Below are 26,766 nucleotides of genomic sequence, written 5' to 3' on the forward strand. Positions count from 1 at the left end.
GCGGGGCTTGGGGCTGGTTGAAGCTCTGGTGGGTAGGTGGGTTCAGACCGAGGGGACTACGGGTCGGCGTTGGGCTCAGTGGGCTCGAACAAAGGACTCTCGGCCAGGGACTCGGCGCAGTGCCTTCTGACGGTAGCTGAGCGGCAGATCGCGGCTTCTCCGCCAACCAGTGCCCTCGCCGCGCGGTCCCAGTCGGCTTTACCTCGGTGCCCCACGGCCAGTCCCGCGGTGGGGGGCCCGGCGCAGCGGCACCTGCTGCTGAGGGACCCCGCGGCCCGCCCAGGTGCTCATGATGGGGCTGATCTTCGCGAAACTATGGAGCCTCTTCTGTAACCAAGGTGAGAAGGATGGAGCTGCGCAACGGCTCGAATCCGAGACAGAGGGTCTAACCGCTGGAGGGGACAGCTGTGTGGGGGTTAGGGGAAGGTAAGGCAGGGCCCTCGGTGGACACAAACGTTCTGAGACGCAGAGAAGTGACTTAGTCAAGGGGGTGGGTAGAAACTCACTGTTTTAGGTTGGAAGAAGGTGCAAGTGATGGTTGCGAGAAACGGAATGATAGTTGCGAGAAATGGAAAGTCAGAAGAGGGGGCATTTGGTCTCCTGGGATCCAAACCAAGAATTTGGAAATGTTGCCAAAGGAAAGCGGAAAGCAACCTAATGATACCCGGAGGCATTTGGAGGGCCTTTTCCTTTTCTAATTAAGTATCCTAAGTTTTTCCCCAGGATGTGTTCGCCCAGAAACCTATCAACTTAAAAACAAACAAACAAACAACGTTACTAGTGCTGCTTTGTTTTCCGCCTTGCTGTTTTATCCATTTCGCCGTCACGTTCTGATTTCGCCTGCTTTCCCGGACTTGGGAATGAATTGAGACACACGGGTTTCTGGAAATCTTCGTCCTAAACCCTTTATTCCTTTCTTCGATATTGAAAGGCTCAATGCTTTTGGTTCTGTGGAGGATATTGCGTGTCGGTGATTCGTTTAGAAACTGGTTCTGAGATGTCTAAAAGTTGCAAGTCCAAACGGCCAAGAAGTTGTAAAACCTGTTCTCAGTCAGAGTAAATAAGACGTGATGGCTTCTGAAGAGAATATACCCAGACAAAAGGGCCGGCTATAGGTAAAGTTTTAGGCATTCTTTTAACTGTTATCTCAGTAATTAAAACCAGTTCTAAAACAAATAGTTTTATTTTGCTTTTACCATCCGGGCATAATAAAAGCCAGTGTTTTATGATAGTAGCAATCAGTTATTGCTAATGTGATTTATTTTTTCTGGATTTAAGAAGTTAGAAGAATGAAATGACTTTAGTCACTTGTTCTGTAGATCGATAAGAAAACTAAAATAGTCTTTTTCAAGGTTACAAGTTAATAAAGATGGATATATCCATACACATATGCGTATGTGTATAAACGAAATTACTGCAGGTTTCAAAGTGGCCAGAGTTTTAATTCCATATGGATATTATCCGTAACTTTAATACAGTATTTTTTCAGCAGTGTATGTTTTCTAATCCTCATTACATGAATTTACCATGTAAAGCAACATTTTAAGACATGTTTCAAAGTATAGAGATTAATAATTACCTGCTTATCTTTTCTCATAGTTTGAGTTCTCTGTAATTTGTCCCATCCCCTTTTCTCTCCTTTCTGTTTTATTACTGTGTTTATCATTTTTTACAGGTTTTTTTTTTTGGATGTAGACTATTTTTAAAGTCTTGATTGAAGTTTTTACAGTATTGCTTCCATTTTATGTTTGGTCCTGGGGCATGTGGGACCGTCGCTCCCTGACCAGGGCTTAAACCCACAGCCTCTGCATTGGAAGATGAAGTCTTAACTACTGAACCGCCACGGAAGACCCTGTTTATCTTTTTTTTTTGAGGCTTCTTAATCAGACTAGAAGGGAATGAAGGATGAAGAGGGAAAATTCAGATGATGAAAGACATTCAATGGGCTACTTCTATAAATCATATACTTGTTTCATCCTTTTAAATTCCCATTACTATTTAGGAATTTTTCTTTTCCTTTAACTTCCTTGTTTAGAAAATTTAGAACTACGTAATGGTTATTCTGTCATTGTATTCATTCATACGACTAACATTTAGTCATAGGCCATAAAGCCAGACATGAGATTTAGGCATAGGAGAGGCAAAGGTTAAAAATAAACAGAAAAGTTGAAGTTAACGTAGTTACTTGCTCTCAAAGTACCCAAAAAAGATGCAGCATGGTAAATTATTTCACAGATAATGTAATAAAAGCGTGGTGATGGTCACCGAGAAGGAGGCAATAAATTTTTTCTCAGGTCGTTCCTAGAATACATTACAGGAAAAGATATACTTGGACTTTAGTGATAAATAGGTGTTTACCAGGCATGCTAAGCAGTCTGAGTAGAAGTACTGATATGCAAATAGGAGAGGAATGAAATAGTTGGGTACATAATTTTGTTTGGCTGTATCCTAGTTTGCCTGGATGAAGTTGGAGAGGTAATGGGGAGAACCAGATCACAGAAGGCCTTGTGTGTAGACCAGCTAGCCATAGAGCCCTTCAAGAGTTTGGTCCTTGTATGTTATTTTTAGAGCAGGGGAATAATATGATCAGATTGATACTTTAGTTCTGTATTTTTGCTTTCTATTTGTATCATCTGACAATCTCAGCATTTTCCATTTTCACCGCTATGACACATCCAGTGATACTCAAATCACTCAGTCTTGGTTGCATATTAGAATGATATGCCCAAGGCTCCACCTCAGACCAGTTGAATCAGAAGGGGAAGGAGTGGCTCTGGGTGTCAGTGCCAAGATGACTGGAATATAAAGATGGACTTGACTGTTTATCTTGCCTTTAATAGTTCTTTCCCTTATCTTTCTTCCAACGTTTGTTTCCAAGCATCTTCTCATAAATGTAATATCTTTCTGGGAATAAGTAAAATAACAGCATGTGTTGGCTAAATAAAGCTATGACAAAGTGCATGCTTAATCTCTGTGATTTTTGTGTTCCCTTATTTTAAGCGAGGAGACTAATTACTTCAATGCACTTATCAACGAAGGAAGTAATTTTAAATCTGATTATCTTTGCAAACTATTGTGTATATCTTTGTGGTTGTTTATGTGTTTTGTACAAGCATATGTCAGAGGTAGTCTGAGTTCGGTTCCAGACTACCAGAATAAGGCGAATATTGCAAAAAAGCCAGTTACACAGTTTTTTTTTTTGCTTTACCAATGCACATAAAAGTTATGTTTAGGCCATACTGTAGTCTATTAAATGTGCAATAGCATTATGTCTAAAAAACAATGTACATATCCTAATTTAATTATTGCTGAAAATTGTTAGCCATCATCTGATAATGCAGGATTGCCACAAACCTTCAATTTGTAAAAAATGAAATACCTGTGAAGTGCAATAAAATGAGGTTATGCCTGTGTAAAATGCATATGTAGATATCTGTCTTTAGAGTCACCTCAGAAATTGAGCACTCTTCTTTTTTTAAAACTTCCCAACTCTCTTAGGAATGAGTGGAATATGATGTTAATTGTAGTTCATTTTCAGAATCAAAGAACAATGACATTTTAATTTCATTAACTCATCATTTCCTTCTCATTGGTTAATTTCATGCTATCATTTTGAGCAATGATAGCCAATTTGTATAGCATTGTTACTGTTCTTCACTTCTGATGGCTTACATCTGATGTCTCCTGTTAGTATTTTGCTCTTAATTCTGGATTTTTTGCTAGTTTCAAACACACCAGACTTAAATTTATCACTGTCTGCCCCGTTTTCTAAAACCTGCTTTATCCATACCTTCAAATGGTTCAGATTTCTGATCAAATGTCATTCCTCAGAGAGCCCTTCCCTTCCCTGACCACTTTTACCCCAACATTCAGTCTTTACCCCCCTTGTTTTTCTGAGTAACGCTTATCACTCCTTGTAATAATATAAGTTTAGTTGTTTACAGTACTTGTCTGTTTGTTTCAGTAGAAATGAATTCCTCAAGGCATAAACTTTGTCTAATTTGTAATTGTATCCCCAATATTAAAAAAACTTTGTTCAATTTTTTTTGTTTTGTTTTTCAAACAAAAATTTTATATCAAAGTAACACACTTTTTAAAAAGTTATATAGTTCTAAAGTTTGTAAATGATGTGTATTAGTCAAATCACACGTTTCTGGATAATATGCATATTCTAGATAATATGGAAATTTTCATCATAATTGGGGTTTTTAAAAGAATTGAGGTATAATCAACACATAATGTTATATTTGTTACAGCTATTCTAATTATTTGTCTTATTGTGGTAGAAGAGAAATTAGTATTTTTGTACCCTTTTCCCTCATTATCCCAGGATAGTATTTTGGGTTAATCCACACCCTGTCTTTTCATTTTTGTGACTGTAAAGGTTTGTTACTGCTGAGCTGCAATATGCTATAGTTATGTTTCCCTTTTTTCTGCAGCTTTCTCCCCCCTTGAATAATCACATCCATTGCGTTAGTTTTCTTTGTGCATGCTGTGTGCTAAGTCGCTTCAGTAGTGTCTAACTCTTTGTGACCCCATGCACTGTAGCCCCCCAGGCTCCTTGGTCCATGAAATTTTCCAGGCAAGAACAGAAGAGTTTCTACATCACACCTGTCATGATCTAACCTTCCTACTTGCCCCGTCAGTATTCCATCCTGCTCTTAGTTGGACCTGTTTCTCATCTTTGACTGCTATCCTGCTATTCTGGACTTGTCTTTGCTACCATTCTAGGAATTTCCTTTGCTTTTCCATTTTATTAGAAATTTCTTTTTTTTCTTATTTCCTGGCCGTACTCCTTGATGAAGTACATCCTTCAGAAATTTCCTGCAAAGGTGTCCAAAGTGATAATTTTGTGTGTGTGATTCCAGATACCTGAAAACACCTTGGCCTGTCCTCATTTTTGATTTATACTTGGGCTGGATATAGAATTCCAAGTTGGAAAGCATTTCTTTCAGAATTTTGAAGGTATTACTGTCTTCCAGCTCCCAGTATTTTTCATTCTAGGAAATCTGTTTTCTTTCTACTTAAATTTAGGATTTCTTCCTCTACTAATCTGTAAATCTTATTGGTCATATGGTACTAAATGTTCTTTCTATTTTTCTTTCTTTTGAGAGAGTGTGTGTGTGTGCGTGCGCGCGCGCGTGTGTGTGTGTGTGTGTGTGTGTGTGAGAGAGTTCTGGGGTGTTTCTTTGTCTTCTAATCCTATTGACTATTTTTAGCTGTTATATTTCTAATTTATAAAAACTTACTATTTGCTAAATGTTATTTTGTTGTTGTTCTTATGTCATTGCTTCACAATGCTATGTCTTCTAAGTGTCTTAGGTTTGTTTCTGTTTCTATTTATTTTCTGTTTCTGTGTGGAAGCTTTCCCTATAGATCTGTTATAACTAATTCAATTGCATGAATATACCACAGTCTGTTTATTCATTTGTATCATGATGGGTTGTTAGATTGTTCTAAAGTGGTTTTACTTTTTTTCTTTACTTTTACCAGCAACATTTGAGGCTTCTACTTGTTCCATATCTTTACCAACGTTTGGTGTTGCCAGTATTTTAATTTTAGCTATTTTGTTGGGTGTGTAATGGTGTCTCATTTTAGTTTTAATTTGCATTTCTCTGATGACTTTTGGGTATTAACACTTGTTCATGTGCTAACTGGCCGTTTGTGTATCTTTCTTTGCAAAATGTTTAAATCCTTTGCCCCGCCCCTTTTTTGAGGGTCAAAAAACTTTTTATTTATCCTGGAATTGTTCTTCCCAGGTGGCGTTGTGATAAAGAACCCTCCTGCCAGTGCAGGAGAGGTAAGAAACATGGGTTCTATCCCTGGGTCGGGAAGATTCCCTGGAGGAGGGCATGGCGACCCACTCTAGTATTCTTACCTGGAGAATCTCATGGACAGAGCCTGGTGGGCTACAGGTGGACACAACAGAAGCGACTTAGCATGAATCCTGGAATTAAGTCTTCTGTCAGCTGTGTTTTGTGAATATATCCACCCCCCCCACCCTAACCCCCCAGCCTATGACTTCTCTATTCATTTTTTAATGGAGATTTTTCTGAGTGGAAGTTTTGGTTTTGGTGAAGTCTCATTTCTCTATATATTATTATTTAAGTGATTGTTACTTTCTGTATCCTGCTCCTTTCATCTAGAAGCTTTAGATTTGATGCTTTGGTCTGTGAGCCATCTCAGATTGTTTTGGGGTTATGATGTGAGTAGGGGTTGGGATTCATTATTATTATTTTATTAATGTGGATATTCGCCCCAGTAGAATTTACTGAAGACTTTTTTCCCCCAGTTGATTACTGTGGAGTCTTTATTGAAACACAAATGTTTCTCATTTGTTAGTCACTCAGTGTCCTGACTCTTCGTGAGCCAGGAATCCTGCATTGTGGGCAGATTCTTTACCCTCTGAGCCATCTCTTACCTCTAGACTTTCTTTTCTTCTCTTGCAGTGACTTCATGAAAAATTTTAAAGCTGGTATTAGTCCCTTTGGTTTGTTAGGCCTTTTCAAAGAAAAGGTTTAAATTTTCTCTTTTGTTTCTTTGTTTCTGTTTCACTAATTCTTGTTTTTCATGTCCTCCTATCTACTTTTGAGTTTCCTTTCCTCCCCTATCCCCACCTTCTTAAGGGTTGGTTGGGTGCTACTCCAGTATTCTGAAGCTGCTTAGCATGCATGCATGCATTGGAGAAGGAAATGGCAACTCACTCCAGCATTCTTGCCTGGAGAATCCCAGGGACGGAGGAGCCTGGTGGGCTGCCGTCTATGGGGTTGCACAGAGTCGGACACGACTGAAGTGAGTTAGCAGCAGCAGCAGGGTGTCATTGTTTTTATCTTTTTCCTTTCATATATAAACATCTTAAAGCTGTAAATGTTCCTCTTATGTACTGCCTTGGCTTTATTTCACAGATTTTAATATATTGTATTGCATTCAGTTTTAAGAGAGGGTAAAATGTTCTCTTATATTTACCCACATTCCTGTTTTTCATGTTTTGAATTTCCATCTTGTATAATTTCCTTTCAGGCTAAAGGAACTACACTACCATTTTTGTAGTGTGGTTTTGCTGGTAAATCAGTTCTCTTAGTTTTCTTTCATCTGAAGATGTCTGTTTTGCCTTCATTCCTAAAGTGTATTTTTGCAGAAAATAGAATCTTGAGTTTTTTTTAACTTCATAGGCCTGTAATTTCTTAATCTATAAAGTATGCAAGGTGGCCCAGGTCAGTATTTTTGTGCATTTTTGGAGACCTGGGTTCCTCAGATTTGCCGTAGAGGTAACACATTCATTAATGAAGAGGTGGGAGAGAAGGAGTGGATAAAGCTATGATATTTTATGATTCTATAATAGTATAATATAGGACAGGGTTTTTTAGGCTCTCTCTTTTGCCCTCTCCAAGAGGCAGACTGTGCCTCATTGCTGTCCAGGCCTTCAGGTCTCAGGTTGTGACATCGTGTCCTCTGACATTTTATTCCCTACCTATTTCAATAATGGAAACTTATTTTCTATACATGCAGTATTTTAAATGTCCAAGTCACTGAATTTTGGCATAGTGCATCTTTATTTGTTTAGTTACATAGTTGTTCACATTCTCTGTGTTCCTAGAGGGCTTGTTCTGGTTATATGACAATTTTAGCGCAGATGTTATGTATCTAGAAGATAGCAATCCCTATTTCATGATATTTAGGTGGCTATCTTTTGTCTTAAGATTAAAAGTTGGTCATTTTATCAGTTATATTTTAATAATATCCAATTTTAGCATGATAAAATATTAACATTATTTCACTGTTTATTAACTGTCAATATTTACTGCCTCTCCAATACTTTTTGTTGTGTTAGTCCATTTTCATTGTTTAATAGTCTATGCTAAAACTACAAATTCTATTTGTTATCCTTACTAAAACTACAAATTGAGTATATAAAAATTTTTTTAGTTGGAAGAAACTTTTTTGTTTTCTTTTTCCTACTTATTTTTTTGAAGTTCCTTTTTCATCATATTTTTCCTGTTAGCCATTTTACCTGTATTTGTCTACAAGCCAGTGTGCGTACTAATTTTCTTTGAAGCCTCATCCTGTATAGTCTTTTTGTCTTCCTTACTGGGGAGTGGGGGGGTTGGGGGGAGCCAGCTTTTAAGGAAATCCAAGAGAATAAACACCAAAGCCAAGCCTGTCGAAAAACTTCTGTGCAAACACTTGGTCAAAATTAAACAAAAGTTCTATGATTGAGCATTTTCCTTCATTTAATATAGATAAACCTGCTTTGTGCTGGGCTCTGGAGATTCATCAGCTAGTAGCATTGGAAACAATTATTCGCAGACCTTTGTTGAGGGTAGAGGTGCAGCTTGGTCACTTGGGAGAGATTCCTAGTGAAGTAAGATGCCCACAGAGACCATCTCATGGGGTGTGACACAGTTCTAAAACATTTGGATTCCTTATCATTCTGATTGTTATGGCTTAACCCCAGAATTACTTGGTTTTCCACACATAACCATGCTCAAAACACACATTCCTTTCCCTAAGCATGGGCAGCCTATTACTCTATGACAACATGTTTTTTTAAATAAATAATGCTATCCGGAAACATTGGGGAAAAGACAGTAAATCTTAATTTAATTACATTTGTAAAGTCCATTTGAAATAAAGAATTTAGTGTCATACATCTTACGGTTTGTCCTCTTTAAGCTTAACTGAAAATTAACTTTTGCATTCATGGAGAGTAGTTTGAAGAGCTGGAAGATAAGAATATATGGCTTACATATACATGTTGAGGAGAAGTTGCAGTTATAAAAATATACAATTGTATAATTTTCTCCTCATAACTTGAGAAATAGCAATTTTAGTGAAATGGAAATCTCTACTCCCTGCTCTGTAGATAAAAATGACATTAAAATATTTCAAGTTCATCTCAGAGGCAGCAGTTTGCAGTTCAACCTTTGGCATAAATCCTTTCTCACCTTAAGTTGAGACTCGCTGGAACCATAACTGATATATTTTGAAATTTATTTTTTCAGCCTACTAGGTAAATAAATAATAAAAGCACATCAAATGAAAGGCAAAGGAAATTGTTTTTAATCGAAGCTACTCTACAGGAAATCACTGACAGTTACATAGCTTAGTCTCTTAGCTGATCTTTTGGGTTTCAGCACATAAAAGAAGAACTGTATATGGCTTGTTGATTATGCCTAACCAAAAAGACAGCAGTATAGAACAAACTCCCTGTGTCATATTTTGCAAGCGTGATGGCCCCCTTTTAACATCAGGTCATACCATACACTATGGTAGTTATGATGGTAGTTAGGCTTTTGATATGTATTGATTTGAAAATTTGATAGAGCACTGTGATTCAGTAGTTTCAAGAAACTTTATACTTGATTAATCTAGACACCCACTGCTGGACATTTAAAGCAGTGTGTTAAATTTTTCTGCTATGATAAGGAGAATATGTGTCACTTTGCATATTTTTCTCAGTATTCCTTTGAAAACTGAATTCAATCTTTGGTCATTGACATACTCAAGTAGCAGCTAGACACAGCAGAGGCATTTGAAAGAAGGAGGAAGAATTACAGGTGTGCATAGAATACAAACAGCTTTTATTTTATACTTTTTACTAAATGCTCTTTGAACTTGATTTTATTCTTATTTTATAGATAATGCTATAGAGATTTTTCAAAGAAAAGATTTCAGATAAACTTTTGGTGATTTCATGCTTTTAAAAAGCACCTCGCTGTTCTTTTCCTAATGGTGCTTTATTATAGAGGCTCAATTTTAACCTCAGAAGATAGTCTCAGTTTACCTGAAGGATAGATACACGTCCCTTCATCATAAGACAGAGTTGAAATTTTATGTTTTGTCTTAATTGCTAGAATTCCATATCATTGAGGGAGAAAGGAGTCTGAAAAGGTTAATCTTGATTAACCTTAAGTTAATTAAGCATTTGAAACTTTAATGAAGTTCATACTCCATCTACCTTCAGTGTTTTCTTTCCTAACAGTTTAAACTCGGGGCCAGTCTTTTCAAAATGATGGGTTATTTATGAGTTTACCATTACAAGTCTTCAGTACCATAACAGTGATTATAATACAACTGTAAAGCCGAGAGCAGGCCTGTTTGTAAATGGCCCTGTGTGTTCACTTGAATTGCTCAGTAATGATGGTATTGTCTTTGCATACCCTTCTCCAGTTCAGGTTGAGTGCACCTTTATATTAGAGGCTTCTTCTCATGTCCGCTAGGGCCACGTGGTCTCCAGATCCGGGGCAGGTGGAGTTTCCAGCTGTCGCCAAAATTTAGGATCTCTGTTCCTTCACTAAAAAGAGTGCTGTCATTCTTGTACTGTTCTCAGGGACAGAAGCAGGGCAACACTTGAAGATTGAGTCCATCAGAAATTACGGGACACAAATCAAAAGTCAAAAAAAGAAAAAGAATGATAGTGAGTTAAGATAAGGAAAGAAGTTGTATTTTTTTTTTTAAAAAGTAACTCCTGCCATAGAGAAAATAGGCTTTCCAGAGGACCATGTCGTTTGTCTTGCAGTACCATAGACAGTGCCTGTGTAGCGTGCGGGTCATGAGGAGATAGACATGTTTTGTCACATGAGAACTCGTATGTGAATTATGGCTCCTCTTTTTGACGGGTGCAGTATTGATACTGTTTGATTAGATGTATAATCAGAATTTTGACATTCATCAGAGGTTACCAAGAGCATCAGGGATCTGATATGAAGTGTAGCAGATTTACTACAAATCAGTTGATTATGTGGCTGTTCTTAGGGCAAGTTCCTTAAATACCCTGTTGAGTTCGCTGGTAACTTTTTAAACGTTCTGCCCTGGGAAAGAGGAATCATACATTCTGTATAGGTTAAAAGTCTAGCAAAGATGATATGTAAAGTATTTTTTGAATTCTAAGGCAGTTCCCAAATATCTACTACTTAACAGAATAATTAGCTGGGCCTTAAAAATGTGTTATGAAAGAAATGACACTTCTAATGCATGGCACCAGAAGAGGGGAACTGAAGAGTTTTCTTGTATGAAGAGTGGAAACAGTTGAAAAAGCATGAAAAACTCAGTAATTGCTTATTTGTCTGTAAATTAACGTGAGGAAAAAAGTCTGGTTGAAATTATGTGTCTTAAAGAAACTGTACATCTTGTTATTGACAGGGAATACTTTTCAGTTTTTTTGATTTTTTAAGTGGAAAGGAAAAAAAATCTTGGTATGTGTAGATGGGAAAACATCCAACTGTAAAAACAACTTGATAAAAAACTAATTTGATTGGTAGAGAGGGCAAGCAGGTGTGTACAACGCTTTTTTTTAAACTTACATTCTAAGTCATACTGTCTCGTCAAGATTACTATTTGGGTTTTTTCCCCAAACTCAGTATAAGTGACAAAGTTCTCTTGTGCCTGCATCTTACCCATCGCCCAGATTGTTTTATAAGAGAGAGAGAACGGCATAACAGATTGCCTCACTTAATGCAAGTAGCCTTGATATTGTAAAGCTTTCTTTCTGTCTGTTTCTTAATCCAGGAATAAATATCCAGTGAATGATTCTCATTAGAGAGCTAAGTAATAATCATTGTTGAAAGCGTGTAATTGAAGTGTGCAGCAGTGTTAAATGTTTCTGGTTTGCTTTCTTTTTGTAGAACACAAAGTAATTATAGTGGGACTGGATAACGCAGGGAAAACCACCATTCTTTATCAATTGTAAGTATGGGTGTTTGATTAAGCAGTTTTTATTTTCAATATTGGAGCTAATTTTGTATAATTAATAAGAATGAGATGCCATTATAAGGGGAAAACTTAAACATATGGTTTTGTATTTAGCCAAACACAAAATTAAGCAGTTTTTAAGGTAAATTTGCTGTATGTTTGCTACAACCTTCAAAAACACTCATTTTTTTCCAGCCTTGAAAGAAAGAATTAATATTAAACTAAAAATAATGTAAGCACACATTCCTGTGAGGGAAGGATGGGTTAAAGTGCATTTTGCTGAGGTCATTCCTCTGAGTCCGTGTGAACAGAGTGATATCTTGAAGCTATTACTGCTCTCCTGACTAATAGCTCAGGAATTGTTTAACATACCCAGACTTGTCAAATCAAAAGAAATGAAGATCGCACCTGAAAATACTGCTTTAGCAGCTTGCAACAAGAGGCGTGAGACTTCCAGAAAGATACATTACTACTTTCAGGATATTTTAACAGCCCATCAATCCACTTGTCAGACTGCCTCCCATTATCCTCTCAGTGCCAATGCAGTGATCCTGGTTAAACAGTGGAAATGGATCTGTGTCCCAGGCATTTTAACACATAATTATAAAATACAGTGCTCCATTGTGTGCTTCTTGTCTCTTCCCACCTCATCTTAAGTACATCAGCTGACAGCTCTCCAGAAATACTTCACTTAAGCAATGCTTAATGTTTTTTTTTTTTTTTCGGCTGCTTTTCTGAAAAGCTACCAACTTACGGCTTGTTGTTTCAGAGTTGAATAACTACTTGTTTTTCTTTGAAACATTCATCCATTGGTCGTTATGTAATTTAGTATGCCTTAGCCTTTGGCCATTAGAAATAAACATTTCAGAAACCTGTCGTCATTGTTGAAGTAATTTTGCATATAGCTTCAAAAATACGTACATTAAACCCAAGGGGAGAATTACAGGCTTCTTCCAATACAGTACTGACATAGGCAGATAAATTTTGTTGAATTAATTGATTAATTTAGCTTAACTGATGATTATGATAATACACGTGATATGAGCATCAGTGTATTTTCATTTGCCCATCGACTATAGTTTTAGTTAATAGACATGTAGTAATCTTTATGGCTGAGCCAAGTTTTAGCTTTCTTGGCATAGACAGTCTTTAAAATGATCTCAAGCCCTTGTAGCTCAGTTGGTAAAGAATCTGTCCACAATGCAGGAGACCCGGGTTCGATCCCTGGGTGGGAAAGAGCCCCTGGAGAAGGAAATGGCAACCCACTCCAGTATTCTTGCCTGGAGAATCCCATGGACAGAGGAGGCTGCCAGACTACAGTCTGTGGGGTCGCAACAGTCGGACATGACTTAGTGACTAAACAACCACCGTACTCAAGCCCAGAACAGGATGGCACATCGACTGTAGTTTTAGTTAATAGACATCCAGTAATCTTATGGCTGAACCAAGTGTCAGTTTTCTCATGTAGACAGTCTTTAAAAAATGATAGCCTATTTACTATTCATTGGTTACTACTTTACAAGTATAGATGACACAGTCACCTAGAAATTTGCTCTTTCAGCGTAGAGGATTGGTTCTCCTCTAACTGATAAGAAGACATGGAACTATTGGAATTCTGGCCACAAAAATGCACTCTCACACCACACAGTTCTGTCCAGATCAAGCCTGTAGTTTCTTCTATTAAAAGAACCAAAGAGCATTCCTTCAGTTGTTGTTTGTCTAGGTATTTGTTTTTACAAATGTTCTGCAAGGTTCTATTTTTGTCGCTAGTGATTACCGTCATTGGTGCAAGTAAAAAAGGTTGATTTATATGAAAATACAGAAATAACAGTTGCTTTGGGTTCTCAAGATTTACAAGAGTTTTTATGGTATCTGTCTTTTAACAGCTTAATGAATGAAGTGGTTCATACATCTCCAACCATAGGAAGCAATGTTGAAGAAATAGTTGTGAAGAACACTCATTTTCTTATGTGGGATATTGGTGGTCAAGAGTCACTTCGATCATCCTGGAATACGTATTACTCAAATACAGAGGTATACTGAGGTTACTTCTGAATTTGAATGAGAAGAACCAAAGAGTAAACCCAGAAAACAGATAGGCTGTACAGAAGGCATAGTGACAGTTCCCTTTTAATAAGATTCTTTCTCTGTAAGGAATTTGAGGTTTTCAAATTAAAGAGGAAAGGCAAGTTGGGAGAATAATGGGAGCTATTATAGTGGAGTGCTTACTGTTGTCCGGCTCTCTCAATTCATCCTTAGGCTGATACTGTAATATCTCCATTGCTGGAGAAAGTGGACACTAGGATGAGCTATATTACCTTTCCCAACCTTAAAAGAGGCTGTGGTTAGGGGGAAATACAGTATTTTAAGCATAATTTAATATAGTATTTTTAAATCACATAAATTGAGCATTCACATTTTTGATGAGATTATATTTTAAATAAAAAGCAAATGATTTGCAAGCCATCCTCCCAGCATTTGCTTTCACTTATTTCATTATTTGAGTCAACCCAGGAAGCAAATCTGGAGTATCTTTTATATTTGTGTTTATTTAATCTTTTTAGAGGCAAATTTTTTTTTTTTTTAAAGTGCAGTGCTATTGAGAGAGGTTTATCTTCAGGAATACTAATGCACAATTGCATCTATAGTTTTTATTTACAAAGAGGTACACCAAACCAGTTACTCTTTCTGTAATGAAACCTCTTAAAAATTGAGTTTTTTTTTTTTTTTTTTTTTGAGAAGGAGTTGCAGAGGAGGTGGGAGTATTGATGCAAGGAATTTTTGGTGAATAACTTGTCTTTTAAAATAAAAAAAAAATAATATTCCTCTAGATTTATAATATAATAGCCTATGTGTATGTGTGTATATATTCTAGTGCAGTGTGTGACTGGTCAAACCATAATGGCGTATCATAGATATTTAGCAGTTGTAGTAGTGCTTAATTATTTTTATTTGCAAGGGGAGGATAGGTTGATAGGCTAATATTTACGGTTATAGGTTAGATTAGTATATATTTCTATATAACATAGTAAAATAACATTCTGAAAATAAAATGTGTTAGAATAAGGGAAGAACAACATTTTAACATAGCTGTAATTTCGTCAAAGCTTACCGTTAACTCCAAGTCTGAAGGGAGCAGTTACATTTGGTGAATAGATCAGAGTTGGTTCCAGCTGATTCATATGTATTGATAACATTCCTAAATGGTAGTTTTTCAATTTGTTGACACAAAAAGACTTCACATTGGTCCAGAAAGACATCCATTATTAGTGACTCCACTTACATGAATTGTCCTTAGAAACTATTTCTACAAGAATATCAAAATTACCACAGAGAACTTTTTTGACCTTCCATGTAATGTAGCACAGTAGCATAGCACATAGCATTTGCAGTTTTAGGTTCTTAGGTAGAGATTTTATCTGCATAGTGATTTTTGTTCACTTTGTTCACCCTTCTTATCTTGCTTCTTAAATTCTTTACATCATTTAAAAGCTGAAATGTCTCCATTTCAGTACAGCAAGTTACACAGTCATTGACTAATTTCTGACACCTTCCTTCTTTAACTTCACAGAGTTACTTCCCATATTCTGTCTATTCTGATTGTATTTCTTACATTTGTCCCCTGTTCTTAGATTCCTTTTATCTCTCTATAAGCTCTTGCTAGTTTGTGCTCGGGTTGCTCTAGGTGTTTCTTTTCCCTAATTGTAAAGTCATTTGGACAATATGACTCTACCCCACCTGTGTATTTGACTCCTCTTCTATAACCCTCAAAGTGTTTAGTCTCATTTCTTTTTCTTCTGTATAAGATGTTCAGGTTAGGAATGATTTCTCATTGTATCTTATTTTTCTTATCAAAGATGCTTTATTTTGAATATGTAACACACCTTTCTTTATTTACACTGTTATCAATAGCTTTTTCCTGTTCTCTTAGACTATTAGTAACATCCAAGTGTGTATATATATTTCCATTTAACACATTTTTCTTGCCCTTCTATTGTTGATACTTTATGTAAAAAATTTTTCTTTTAAGTTTTAGTGAGTTATTTAAATTACTGTGACTTTTTTAAGACTGTGGCTTTCTTTTTTAAAAATACCTTTTACTACCTGCATTTTAAAATAAATCTTAGTATATATATTAAGGGCATATTATATATTCAAATATCACTTTAAAAAAATAAACTCCAGCATGGTTTTTATTTGTTGAAGTTGTGTTATGTTTCTCATTAACATTTGGATTTTACTGCTTGATGTAATTCAGTATAATACAAATTCTTTATGATGAAAAAGACCAGTTTTATAGTGATGATGTTCATAGTAGAAAGTACTTCTAGCAATAGAGTAGTTTTGCAGAAAACATGAACATCCCATTCAATTTTCTTTCTTTTTACTTGTCTTCTAGTTCATCATTCTTGTGGTTGATAGCATTGACCGGGAACGACTAGCTATTACGAAAGAAGAATTATACAGAATGTTGGCTCACGAGGTAAATTTTGAAAACAAACATAAATGGAGTAAGGTATCTCTTTACTGGTTTTGTGTTTTCACAAAGATTAATGTGCTCTGCTGTTGGTTATTTCTTCATTAACAAAGTTTTATATATCAAACTGATGAAAGTCATGAAGTCAGAAAATTTTAATACTTTTATCAAACTTAAGAAAACCCAACACATTAATCTGGAGACTGATGCTGTTAATTGAAAATAGTTTTCACAGTTAAAACTACTTGTAAGTCTGATAAATTGTGGCAAGAGAATGGAAAATTTAAGATCTTTTCATCCCTACAGTTTATAATGGGCTACCCTGGTGGCTCAGTGGTAAAGAACCCTCCTGCCAATGCAGGAGGTGAAGGTTAATCTCTGGGTCAGGAAGATCCCCTGGCAGAGGAAATGGCAGCCCAATCCAATATTCTTGCCTGGAAAATCCCATGGACAAAGGAACCTGGAAGGCTACAATCCATGGGGTTGCTTAATTCTAAATAGTTCATATATACAAAAGACTTAGTAAAACATTTATGTCACTGCCACTCAATATAAGATGTTAAATACCTTGTGAGATCTCTCCAATCTGATTTTCTTCTCTTCTCTCTGAGAGGACCCTGAAAGATTACACCATCCTAAAAGTGATGAATATTATGCATATTGTCACTGTGCACATTATTACTACAATTTTGTGTACCCATCAACAACTATATAGTATTTTACTCTTAGTGTATCTACCACAGTTGATCTGTTCTTCTGTTAATGAACATTAAAGTTACTTCCAGTGTTTCCAGTTCTGCAGTGAATGTTAATCAGTGAGCTTCAGTTGAACAGACTAATTAGTATTATTGTCCAACCCTCACCTTCAGTACTCTCCTTTAAATTCTGGAGAGATTCTATAGTATACTATATTGACCTGTTAGAATATTGCTCAGATAATTTTAAGTCATTATTTCAGACTCAGGTTTATTTTACTTTTAGCTTGACCCATGTGGCCCAACAACAGAAAAATAACTTTTAATATCTAGCTTATATTAGTTTAATGTCTTTGTTAGAGTGAATCATTAAATCATGGTTCTTTGAAGTCATTTTTTATTTCAACAAAAATTTTAAATTATTAGTGCCTGATTATTTTAAAGTACAGAGATTTCATTATAATTGTTCCATAGGGCCTATTCTACTCTCCTGCTTCATTAGTTTTATTTTGAATTGTGATATTTGACATAAATATTTAATTGGGGGAGAATAGATACATGTATATATATGGCTTAGTCCCTTTGCTGTCCACCTGAAACTCTCACAGCATTATTAATTGCCTATACGCCAATATAAAATTTAAAAGTTAATAGAAGATTTCATGTTGATTGCAGGATTTACGGAAGGCCGCAGTCCTTATCTTTGCCAACAAACAGGATATGAAAGGGTGTATGACTGCAGCTGAAATCTCTAAATACCTCACCCTCAGCTCAATTAAGGACCATCCGTGGCACATCCAGTCCTGCTGCGCTTTAACAGGGGAAGGGTGAGTGTGTGGCTTCCTTCACATTTCTCCCAAGTGTGTTCCACCAGCTTGCTTGCTTCTTTGAATCCTGTTCCATTTTTGTTCTTATGGTGTCTCAGGTTGAAATAATTTTACTCAAATGCTACTGTTAAATTACAGTTTAACTAAGTTACCAACAATTTTTTTTTTTTTTGTAACTGTTACTATAAATGGAATGTTTCACCAAAAAAGGGTAAGAACAAACTTTTGAAGAAAGTTTTTACAATCTAGATTTTCAGTTGTTCATTTCTTGCTTGTGTCATTCATTAACTGGGAGAAAACTAATGTAACCTGAATAAAAGAGGAGATGTCAAAGAAATTAAGTCTAAACTCCCAGCTTTCCACAAGAGTGCGTCTCTTTCTTATCAGGAGTCATTTTGGAAGGCACACTTCTAAACAATGAACAATTAAGAAAAATGCCATTCTAATGTATTCTTCCTTTTCAAAGAACTTCCATTTGGGCATAGTAGGCTGAGGAGAACCCATTGTATTACATATGGACTGCCTGGTTTATTTCTAGGAACTTATTTATCCTCAAATCAAACTGACCTTCTCATTATTTCTCATACTAGAAATAACTTGTAATATAGTAGCTATATGTTGATGTTTGGACCTATACTTGTAAAAATATACTTAGAGTAGACTTAAAGGATGCTTTCAGTTTTTAATACACAGTTTCTTTATTTTGAAATGACTTTTGCTTTCTGTTTCAGGTTATGCCAAGGTCTAGAGTGGATGACCTCCCGGATTGGTGTGAGATAACTTTTTTGCTCGAAAGAGACTCTATTTATTCTGTGACATGAACCTAGTACATTTGGCTGCTAAAGCAGCAGCATGTTTAATTAATTTATAACAACACAAACCTCTGTGAGCAACACTTGAATCAAGTGCAGCTGAACTGGAACATAAAAGATTTTTTAACTTTTTTTTAATGCACTAATCTTCAGTTGGATAAACATAATGTATAACTGTTTTCAGCAACAGAATTCTTCAGACTTCTTATTCTAATTATTCAACGACTGCCTTTTAAGAAATATTTGTCATATGTTTAATGTTTTCTGAAGTATTGTAATAACTTTAATGACCAGTTTTCTTTTCATTTCTTGACTGCTCCCTCCCCCATCAGATAATTACCAGTTGTGGAAATTGTCAGGTACTGTTTGCAAACTTACCCAGCACTAAATATTTGCTCCCTCTGTAAACCACTTACTTTTGGACAGAACTTTATTATAGAGAAAGAAGTATGCCTAAAAGAAATATATTTAAGGAGTGGATGAAACATCATGAGACCTGCCTTTTAAATGAGTTGCTTTAGCCCACATTATTGCAAGTCATGGAATAATTTTAAGTTTCTATTAGCATCTCAATTAAGAAGGCTGTTTATCTTAGAAGAATTAACTTCAGTTTTCAGCCTACAACACAGGATTGGTTTTGGTTAAAAATTAATAATAGTAAAATATTTATTTCAAAGCCCAACTTCAATAGTAAATACTTTGATTAAATATGATATTTTTAAGAATGTCACATTATTCAATGCATGTATAACTATCAGAAATTACTAAAGTATACCAGCACTGAAAATATAACAAGGCACTTGAAATATATTTTTACTATCAATTACAAACAACTTTATTATCAGCAGAAAGTTCAACTGTTTCATTTGCAAGGGTACCACATCTGCTTTGGGCAATAGTTAAAAAGCAGAAGAATAAACAGTTCATTTTATTTCTTAGAATTTGAAATTGTATGATAGTGTCTCTACCACCAGCAGTATATTACTTAAAAAATCCGTATGACTTTCCTTAAATCTGTTGTAGTGTAATAGGCTTGAAACAATTGCCGTTTGTGTAATTATGCCTTGTGTTCTAAAATCTTTTACTGGATTATAGGAAACCGCTGAACTTAATCGTGGCTGTTAGAATATTACTATGAAACTCAAGTTTAATACACTAACAACTTAAAAGATTTTTTTGCTAGTTAAAAACTCATAATCTAGCAAAACTTTATTTTATTGGATAGCATTAAAACATTTTTAAGGCAGTGGTCTAATATGAACAGTAATCTACATAGTGCATACCTTAAGAGAATGGGGAAAAGTATTGTAGTTTTGATCCTCTTTATTTCAAATGTGTGCTTTTGCTATGATGAAAGGGATAAAACACACACATAGAGAATAATACTTTATTTTTGCAGTATTCTTTCATTTGGGTCAAAAATAGGATTCAGTGTTCATAAAAATATCAATACCTATTCAGAAGCGATATTTTAATATTTTTACTGTAGGTTGTTTAAATTTTGCTGTTTTCAGGTTTACTGGATTTGTTATAGTCTAATTAATTTAGTTGAATGTGGTGACATTTTTCTGACTCCTGTTTAGTAGTAGTACTCCCTGGAACTGGAAATCACCAGAGGAAAACTCTCTGGGCTTTGGGACCTAGTTGGGACTTGTTTTCAAGCTTTTTCTTAAGTGATATTGTACCAGGTAGAGGGTAAATTTTGGTTTTAATATAATGTGTAATCAGGAACAGGAGAGAAAAATAGACAAGAATCAGCATGGTGTGTATGTGGGGTAGAGTAGGGGCAGGAGAAATTATGAAAATCCCATTTACCTAAAGCACACTTTGCCAGAATTTCTATCTTGGGTTGTATAGTTTAGCCATGAATACTGGGGATAATTCTCTGAATTCTTTCCTGAGAAAAATCATATTTAATACTCCTGTATTTGTTCTTATTGTGATATCTTTCTTCTTGTATCTAATAAGATTGGCTGGCTCCATTTTCTTCTATCAAATTATATGGTTATTTTTTTATATTACCACATCAGCATTATACTGAAAGTGTTAATAGTCGATTGTATTTTGTCAGACTACTAGTGTAGACTCAAGTTTTCTATTTGATCTTTAAAATACAATTTGTTTTATTTTCTAAATGCTTTTTAAAAAATATTTGTTGGTTCTGGATTATAAATGATTTATGTCAGCTGTGTGTTGAAGATGAAATAGATGTCCAGCTAAGTTTTGTGCCAACGATTGGGAAAAGTTCAATTAGAAAATTCATGTAAGACTTTTTAAGTTTTTTTATGGGTTCACATTAGATAGTTCCTCTTGTAGTAATATGAAAACTGATTATCCTTTACTCCAAGAGAATGTTTTGACCCAAGCACGTATTTAACATTGAAGCATTGATTCTGACATTTATTGAAAATCAGTCAACTATAAGATACTGTCTGATGAAAAAATGTAAATTGTGATTAGTGCCTTTATCTGTATTTTGAGATAAGTTCTCAATTTTGTATTATACCTGTTCTTTAGAAGTCATACTTGCAGCTCATTAATTTAACAATAGTTCAGGTTTCACCCTCCCTGTCAATCCCTTAGTTGCTTAGAAAAATTTCTAATAAGTGGTAGAAGGCAGGGGGTAGAAGTAACCCATGTTACTTCTGGGAGATTGTTCTACCTATTGTTTTTAATTTGAGATAAAGAAACTAAATTTAAACAAATCTTTGGTTATAGCTAAAATGTAACTGTTACCCTTGTAAGTTCAAGGCATTATTCTTAATACTGAACATGTTGCATTCTTCCTGTTTAAACCGATCTTTCTTATCAAATCCCATTTGAGAACTTTTAGAATTAATAAGCCTTTTTATATGGGAACATAGCTGCGTATTTTGTTAATGTAATTTAATTCCTTAAAATTTGAAATAATATATCTATAATCTATTGAATAACGTGATTAAGTACACATTTTTGCTTTTAGGTTCTTTGTTAGTATGCTTAAAGGTATAATTTTATTCTAGCTTCACTAGAGGAATGATGATAAATTGAAATTTCATTGTTAAAAATTATTTTTTAAACGGATGCTACTCTTGTAACCATAGTCATTTTGATTAAGCATAAATTAACTTTCATTATCTTTAACCTAAGGAGAAAACAATTATTTTCCTATGGAAACCATGAGTGATATGGGCAGTGCTGTAAGCATTATTCTCTGAAGAGTTATGGGGAGCCACAAAGCAAAGAAAATTTTAAAACAATGAAAGCTTTATTTTTAAAAAAGTATTTTTGATGTAGTATCTTAGGATGAATTATAAATGGATTTGTCTCTGCCTAGAGCTCATTGAATTCTTAACTATGTAAAAGAATACCAGTTGAAAAAATGTACTGGTATTATTCCTAGAATAGATTAATTCCCTTGATATTTATCTTTGAAGACCAACTTTCTGAGCCTAACTGGCTTTGGATCGAAAACATATTTCATACTTAGTTCAGTTCTAAAGGATCTTTTTTATCTTGTCAGGGTATAGTCACTTCATGATGCAGCGTGATGGCTTGTAGCCAGTAGAATGTAGGGCTAGCTATCTAAAGCAGTAGATTTGAATCTCAATTTGGCCGTGACCTGTTTGACCTTGGACAATTACTATTGTTTGTGGCCTTCTTACTATTTTTCCCATACTGAAGAAAACTAGAGCAGCAGTGCAACTTTTGGTTTTAAAATTCTGAAAGTTTATATACTACTATTAAAAACTGAAGGAGGAAAAAAACACCCAAAACACAAGAACAAAAAAGAAACAAACCAGACAGAGGAAGGACATGTAATATGAAATTGCATTTATTTTAATCTATTATTTGATTCCCACCTCATTATTATTTCATTTAGTATATCGATACAATCAAATAAGAAAGCAAAGAATTAACTAGTAACTGCTACTCCGCTTAAACTGAGCTAATAGTTAATGAAAATGCAAAACAGAAAATGAGCCACATATTGCTAAGATATTTAAGCTATTTACAAAACACCAGTGTATACTGGGAAGTGCTCTCTTCTGGAAAATATCTTGCTTATTTTCCTGGCTTTTACTAATTGGATGGAAGTGGTTAGTTTGTTCAGAGCTTATTGGCTTTAGAGGATTACCCCAAACTCCAGTTCTGTGTTGATTTTCCAGTATTGAAAGGATAGTGCAGCCAGGATGTCAATATTTTACAAATGTCTTTATAAATCTGTAAGTAGTTTATATTCAAAGTCAGTTTTTTCAGTAATGTCTCATCCTTATTCATTTAGCATTACTGTGAAGACTGGCATCTAAAAGCCAGGTCCCCAAAAAGTATATTTTAAGAGTTTCAGGTAACCAGAGTTATACAGAAGAAGGCCAATTTAAAAAAAAAAATTTTTTTAGCTGCTTTGTTTTAAATTCAAGCTAGAAAAAATAATGTGTTTCACAGACCTAAAATCAGCTTTAAATATATAAAGTCTTGTGAGATATTTGAGAAATGTTAATTTAGAGGTTTAGAAGCATGTGTAGAAACAAAAGTCAGAAAACTTGATATAATGTGAGGTTAAAATCTTCAGTAGAAAATTTGAATGGAAACAGTGAACTGCCCCCATTCAAGGCACTTAAAACTACTAGAAAATTCAGTCTTACTGTAGAACCAGATGGCCTATATTCCTGTTAATGTGACCAAAGGATTGGAGACTGATCGGGTTTCTAGAATTTGAGAGTATAGTCACAAAAAGCCCCTTTTGCATTTTTATAAACCAGTAATCTGCCTTTTTTCCCCCTAGAAATGGAGAAATAATGTGCTGTACATGTCTTCTGGAATAGAAAACAAAATTCTAGAAGAATAAAAATGTTCTCTTGCACAAACTTGTAAAATTTTAATTTAAAAATTATCTCATTTTTCAGTCCATATGGTGTCGTCCTCCAGTTTATGTGGTGTGGCACCATCCCATTAAATCCCCCTCCCCCAGACTGGATTGAAATAGACAGATTTCACAGCTAAGGGATAACATTCCTCAAAGACTGTTTTCTTTTAGTCTAGTTTACCACCAGCAGACTAACGTGGAGCAGATCCACATACTGTTCATTAAAGCACATGGCCAAGTGCTTAGTCAATATTTAATCAGTTTAATTAAAACCAAGTAAGGGAAAGGAAAAACTTTAAAATTTAATTGATTTTTATTATACTGTGAATATATTTGCATCAGTGTTGGTAAGATATCAAGTGACTATCAGTTGATGTTGGTTATATATCATTTATTGGTTCATCTTTTGGCCATATTCATAAAAGACTATAATCATTTTAATCTTCTTACATTTTCCTTCAGGAAATTCAGGGACTCTGCAGCCCCTATTTTGTTCTCTTGGAGTAAACTATTCAGTGTAGTTAGGAAAACTTTTCATTTTGATTTTTCTTAAAAGTTGAGCTGCTATTTCATTAAAAGTGTGAAATAAAATGATGGTTATGATTTTTTTCCATTATGTAATTATTATAAATTTTACCTTATTGATCACTGTACAGAGGATGGTTAAAAAAAAATAAAGCTAATAATCATTCAGCCTTGCTTTGTGTTAGTTCTGATGAGAATATAATGATTATAATTGCACATTGCCATCTTAACATATTTGGTGCTTTAGAGCATGAAAGAGGAAACAGCAGGCCCTATATAATATACTTCTTGCCTCAGAATGTAAAACTACATTAAAGTGTCTGTATGTTTATGTTCATTTCTTAAGATTTATACAAATTGTTATCCATGAAGCTTCAGGCTTTCTGCAAACATTGTAACAATATCTTAGCTAATCAGCTTGGTAAAATGAAGATGGTGTTAATAAGGCCAAAATTATGACTTGGATCTCTCTGGGGGTCCACTGGTATTGTACAGAGGAAAAAAATGTCTTTCATGCCACAAACTTGCTTCTTAATCCCAACCAAACAACTGAGATGTGTGCTATTGGTTCAGTATATAAGCATTCATAAAATTAAAAGAGCAAACAAATTATTTAATGCACTCACGTCATCACTTCTTGAAAGTGGTTCAGAACATGTTCTTTTAATGGTGGGGTTTTAAAGACATTTTAAATTTTTAATAGTTTTATTACTGTCATAAAATGCTTCTATATGTTAAGGTTAGGTTACTGGTACTCATGACTTTATTTCTGCAATTATGCTGTAATACATTGCTTGCATGCCTACTTATCCAAGTGAAAGGATGCTGTTTGCTCTGGAATGTTCATCTTTTAGACAGGTTTTGGCTCATTTGCAATCATGGTGCAATACAGTGTAACATTGTTTTCAGTCAACAGTTTTATTTTTGTCATAATAAATAATTACTTTTCCAATATGACATGAACCCAGTGTTTTTGTTGTTGTTTTTAAGATAAAATTTAATAGTCTTGCTGCAGGTGATAGAAACTCACCTAAGCAAACGTAGAGGAATTTTTATAATTCAAAATGAGGTGCTGGTGCAACTGCTGAGCCCACATGCCACAGCTACTGAACCCCGGGCACCTACAGCTCATGCTCCACAGCTGAGAAGCCACCATAATGAGAAGCCCATGCGCTGCAACTAGAGAAAGCCTGCATACAGCAACAAAGACCCAGCATAACCAAAAAAAGAAAAAAAAAAAAAAACCAAAACAATGAGGTGGTAGGCTCTCAAGGAACCCAAGGTCAGCAATACACTTGGACTTCTGGAACAGCCTGGGACTGGAGACCGAGAAACACTGAGGAGAAACCAAGAGCTTGCCTTTCTCTTACTTTTCTTTCTCAAATCCACTTCTAGACTGGATTTTTCTGTTTCCTAGTCCCAAGCCATATAATGTCCAAGTTTATAATAGCTCCCAAAGTTTTATCTTTAAGAAACGGAGACATCAGATTATCATTGTTGTTCAGTTACTAGGTCATGTCCAACTCTTTGTGACTCTATGGACTGCAGTATACTAGGTTTCCCTGTCCTTGACTATATCCCGGAGTTTGCCCAAACTCATGTCCATTGAGTCGATAGTGCCATTCAACCATCTCATCCTCTGTCACCCCCTTCTCTTGCCCTCAGTTTTTCCCAGTATCAGGGTTTTTTCCAATGAGTTAGCTCTTTGCATCAGGTGGCCAAAGTATTGCAGTTCAGCATGAGTCCTTCCAATGAATATTCAGGGTTGATTTCCTTTAAAATTGACTGGTTTGATCTCCTTGCTGTCCAAGAGACTCTCAAGGGTCTTCTCCAGTACCACAGTTTGAAAACAATTCTCTGGCGCTCAGCCTTCTTTATGGTCCAGCGCTTACATCCATACACAACTGCTGGAAAAACCATAGCTTTGACTAGACAGACCTTTGTTGGCAAAGTGATGTCTCCGCTTTTTAGTATGCGTGCTGTGGTCTATGGGGTCTCAAAGAGCCGGACATGACTGAGTGAACAACAACTAGGTTTGTCACAGCTTTTCTTCCAAGGAGCAAACGTCTTTTAATTTCATGGCTGCGGTCACCATCCACAGTGATTTTGGAGCCCAAGAAAATAGAAACCACCATTTTATTTTATTCTATCAGTGGTTCAGTCGTTTTTATTGCTCAGTAGTACTCCACTGTATAGAGGTAACACAATTTGTTTATGTACTCCCTGTCAGTACACATTTGGGTGGTTTCCAGGGTTTAGCTATTACAAATGAAACTGCTGGAATGCTAGAACATTTACGTGTAAGTCTTTGTGTAAACATTTACTTTCATTTGTCTTGGGTAAACTAAGAAAATTAGTGGTACGTCTGGGACATGTGGTAAGTGTCCATTGAACTTTTTATGAAACTGGCAAGCTTTTTCAAAGTGCTACTACATTCCCACTATTGGTATATAAGGGTCCCAGTTGCTCTACATTCTTGCCAACATTTGGTTTGGTCACTCTGATTTTAGACATTGTAATTGGTATCTTGTGAGTTTAGTTTGCATTTCTATAATGACTAATGATGGACATCTTTTCAAGTGCTTGTTTGCCATCCTTGTTTTGGCAAACTTCAAATATTTTGCTTACATTTTTATTGGATTTTCTTATGATTGAGTTTTGAGAGTTGCTTATTCGGCATAGAAGCTATTATCAGATGTTATTTGCAGTCCTCCCCCAGTCTGTGGCTTGCCTTTTTATTCTCTTAACAATGTCCTTTTAACATTCTGCCTGTTTTTAACACTACTTAATTTACAGATGGCAAAATACAAGAGCATCAATACATGGGTTTTGGCTAATTACGTGGTTGAATATACTTAACAGATTCCTATATAGCTTCTGCACGCAATTTTTA

General features: G+C 35.3%; 1 protein-coding gene across 1 annotated transcript; it reads left to right on the forward strand.

The window, feature by feature from the left end:
* On the forward strand, positions 1 to 24,041 carry ARL5B (ADP ribosylation factor like GTPase 5B). The gene is made up of 6 exons (XM_043883802.1): positions 1 to 338; positions 11,625 to 11,685; positions 13,578 to 13,725; positions 16,091 to 16,174; positions 17,539 to 17,690; positions 18,422 to 24,041. Exons 1-6 carry the CDS (start codon positions 290 to 292, stop codon positions 18,468 to 18,470), a joined length of 543 nt encoding a protein of 180 aa, XP_043739737.1. The 5' UTR covers positions 1 to 289; the 3' UTR covers positions 18,471 to 24,041.
* The last annotated feature ends 2,725 nt before the right edge of the window (positions 24,042 to 26,766 follow it).

Source organism: Cervus elaphus, chromosome 23, assembly GCF_910594005.1.
Source record: "Cervus elaphus chromosome 23, mCerEla1.1, whole genome shotgun sequence".
Classification (NCBI taxonomy): Eukaryota; Metazoa; Chordata; class Mammalia; order Artiodactyla; family Cervidae; genus Cervus; species Cervus elaphus.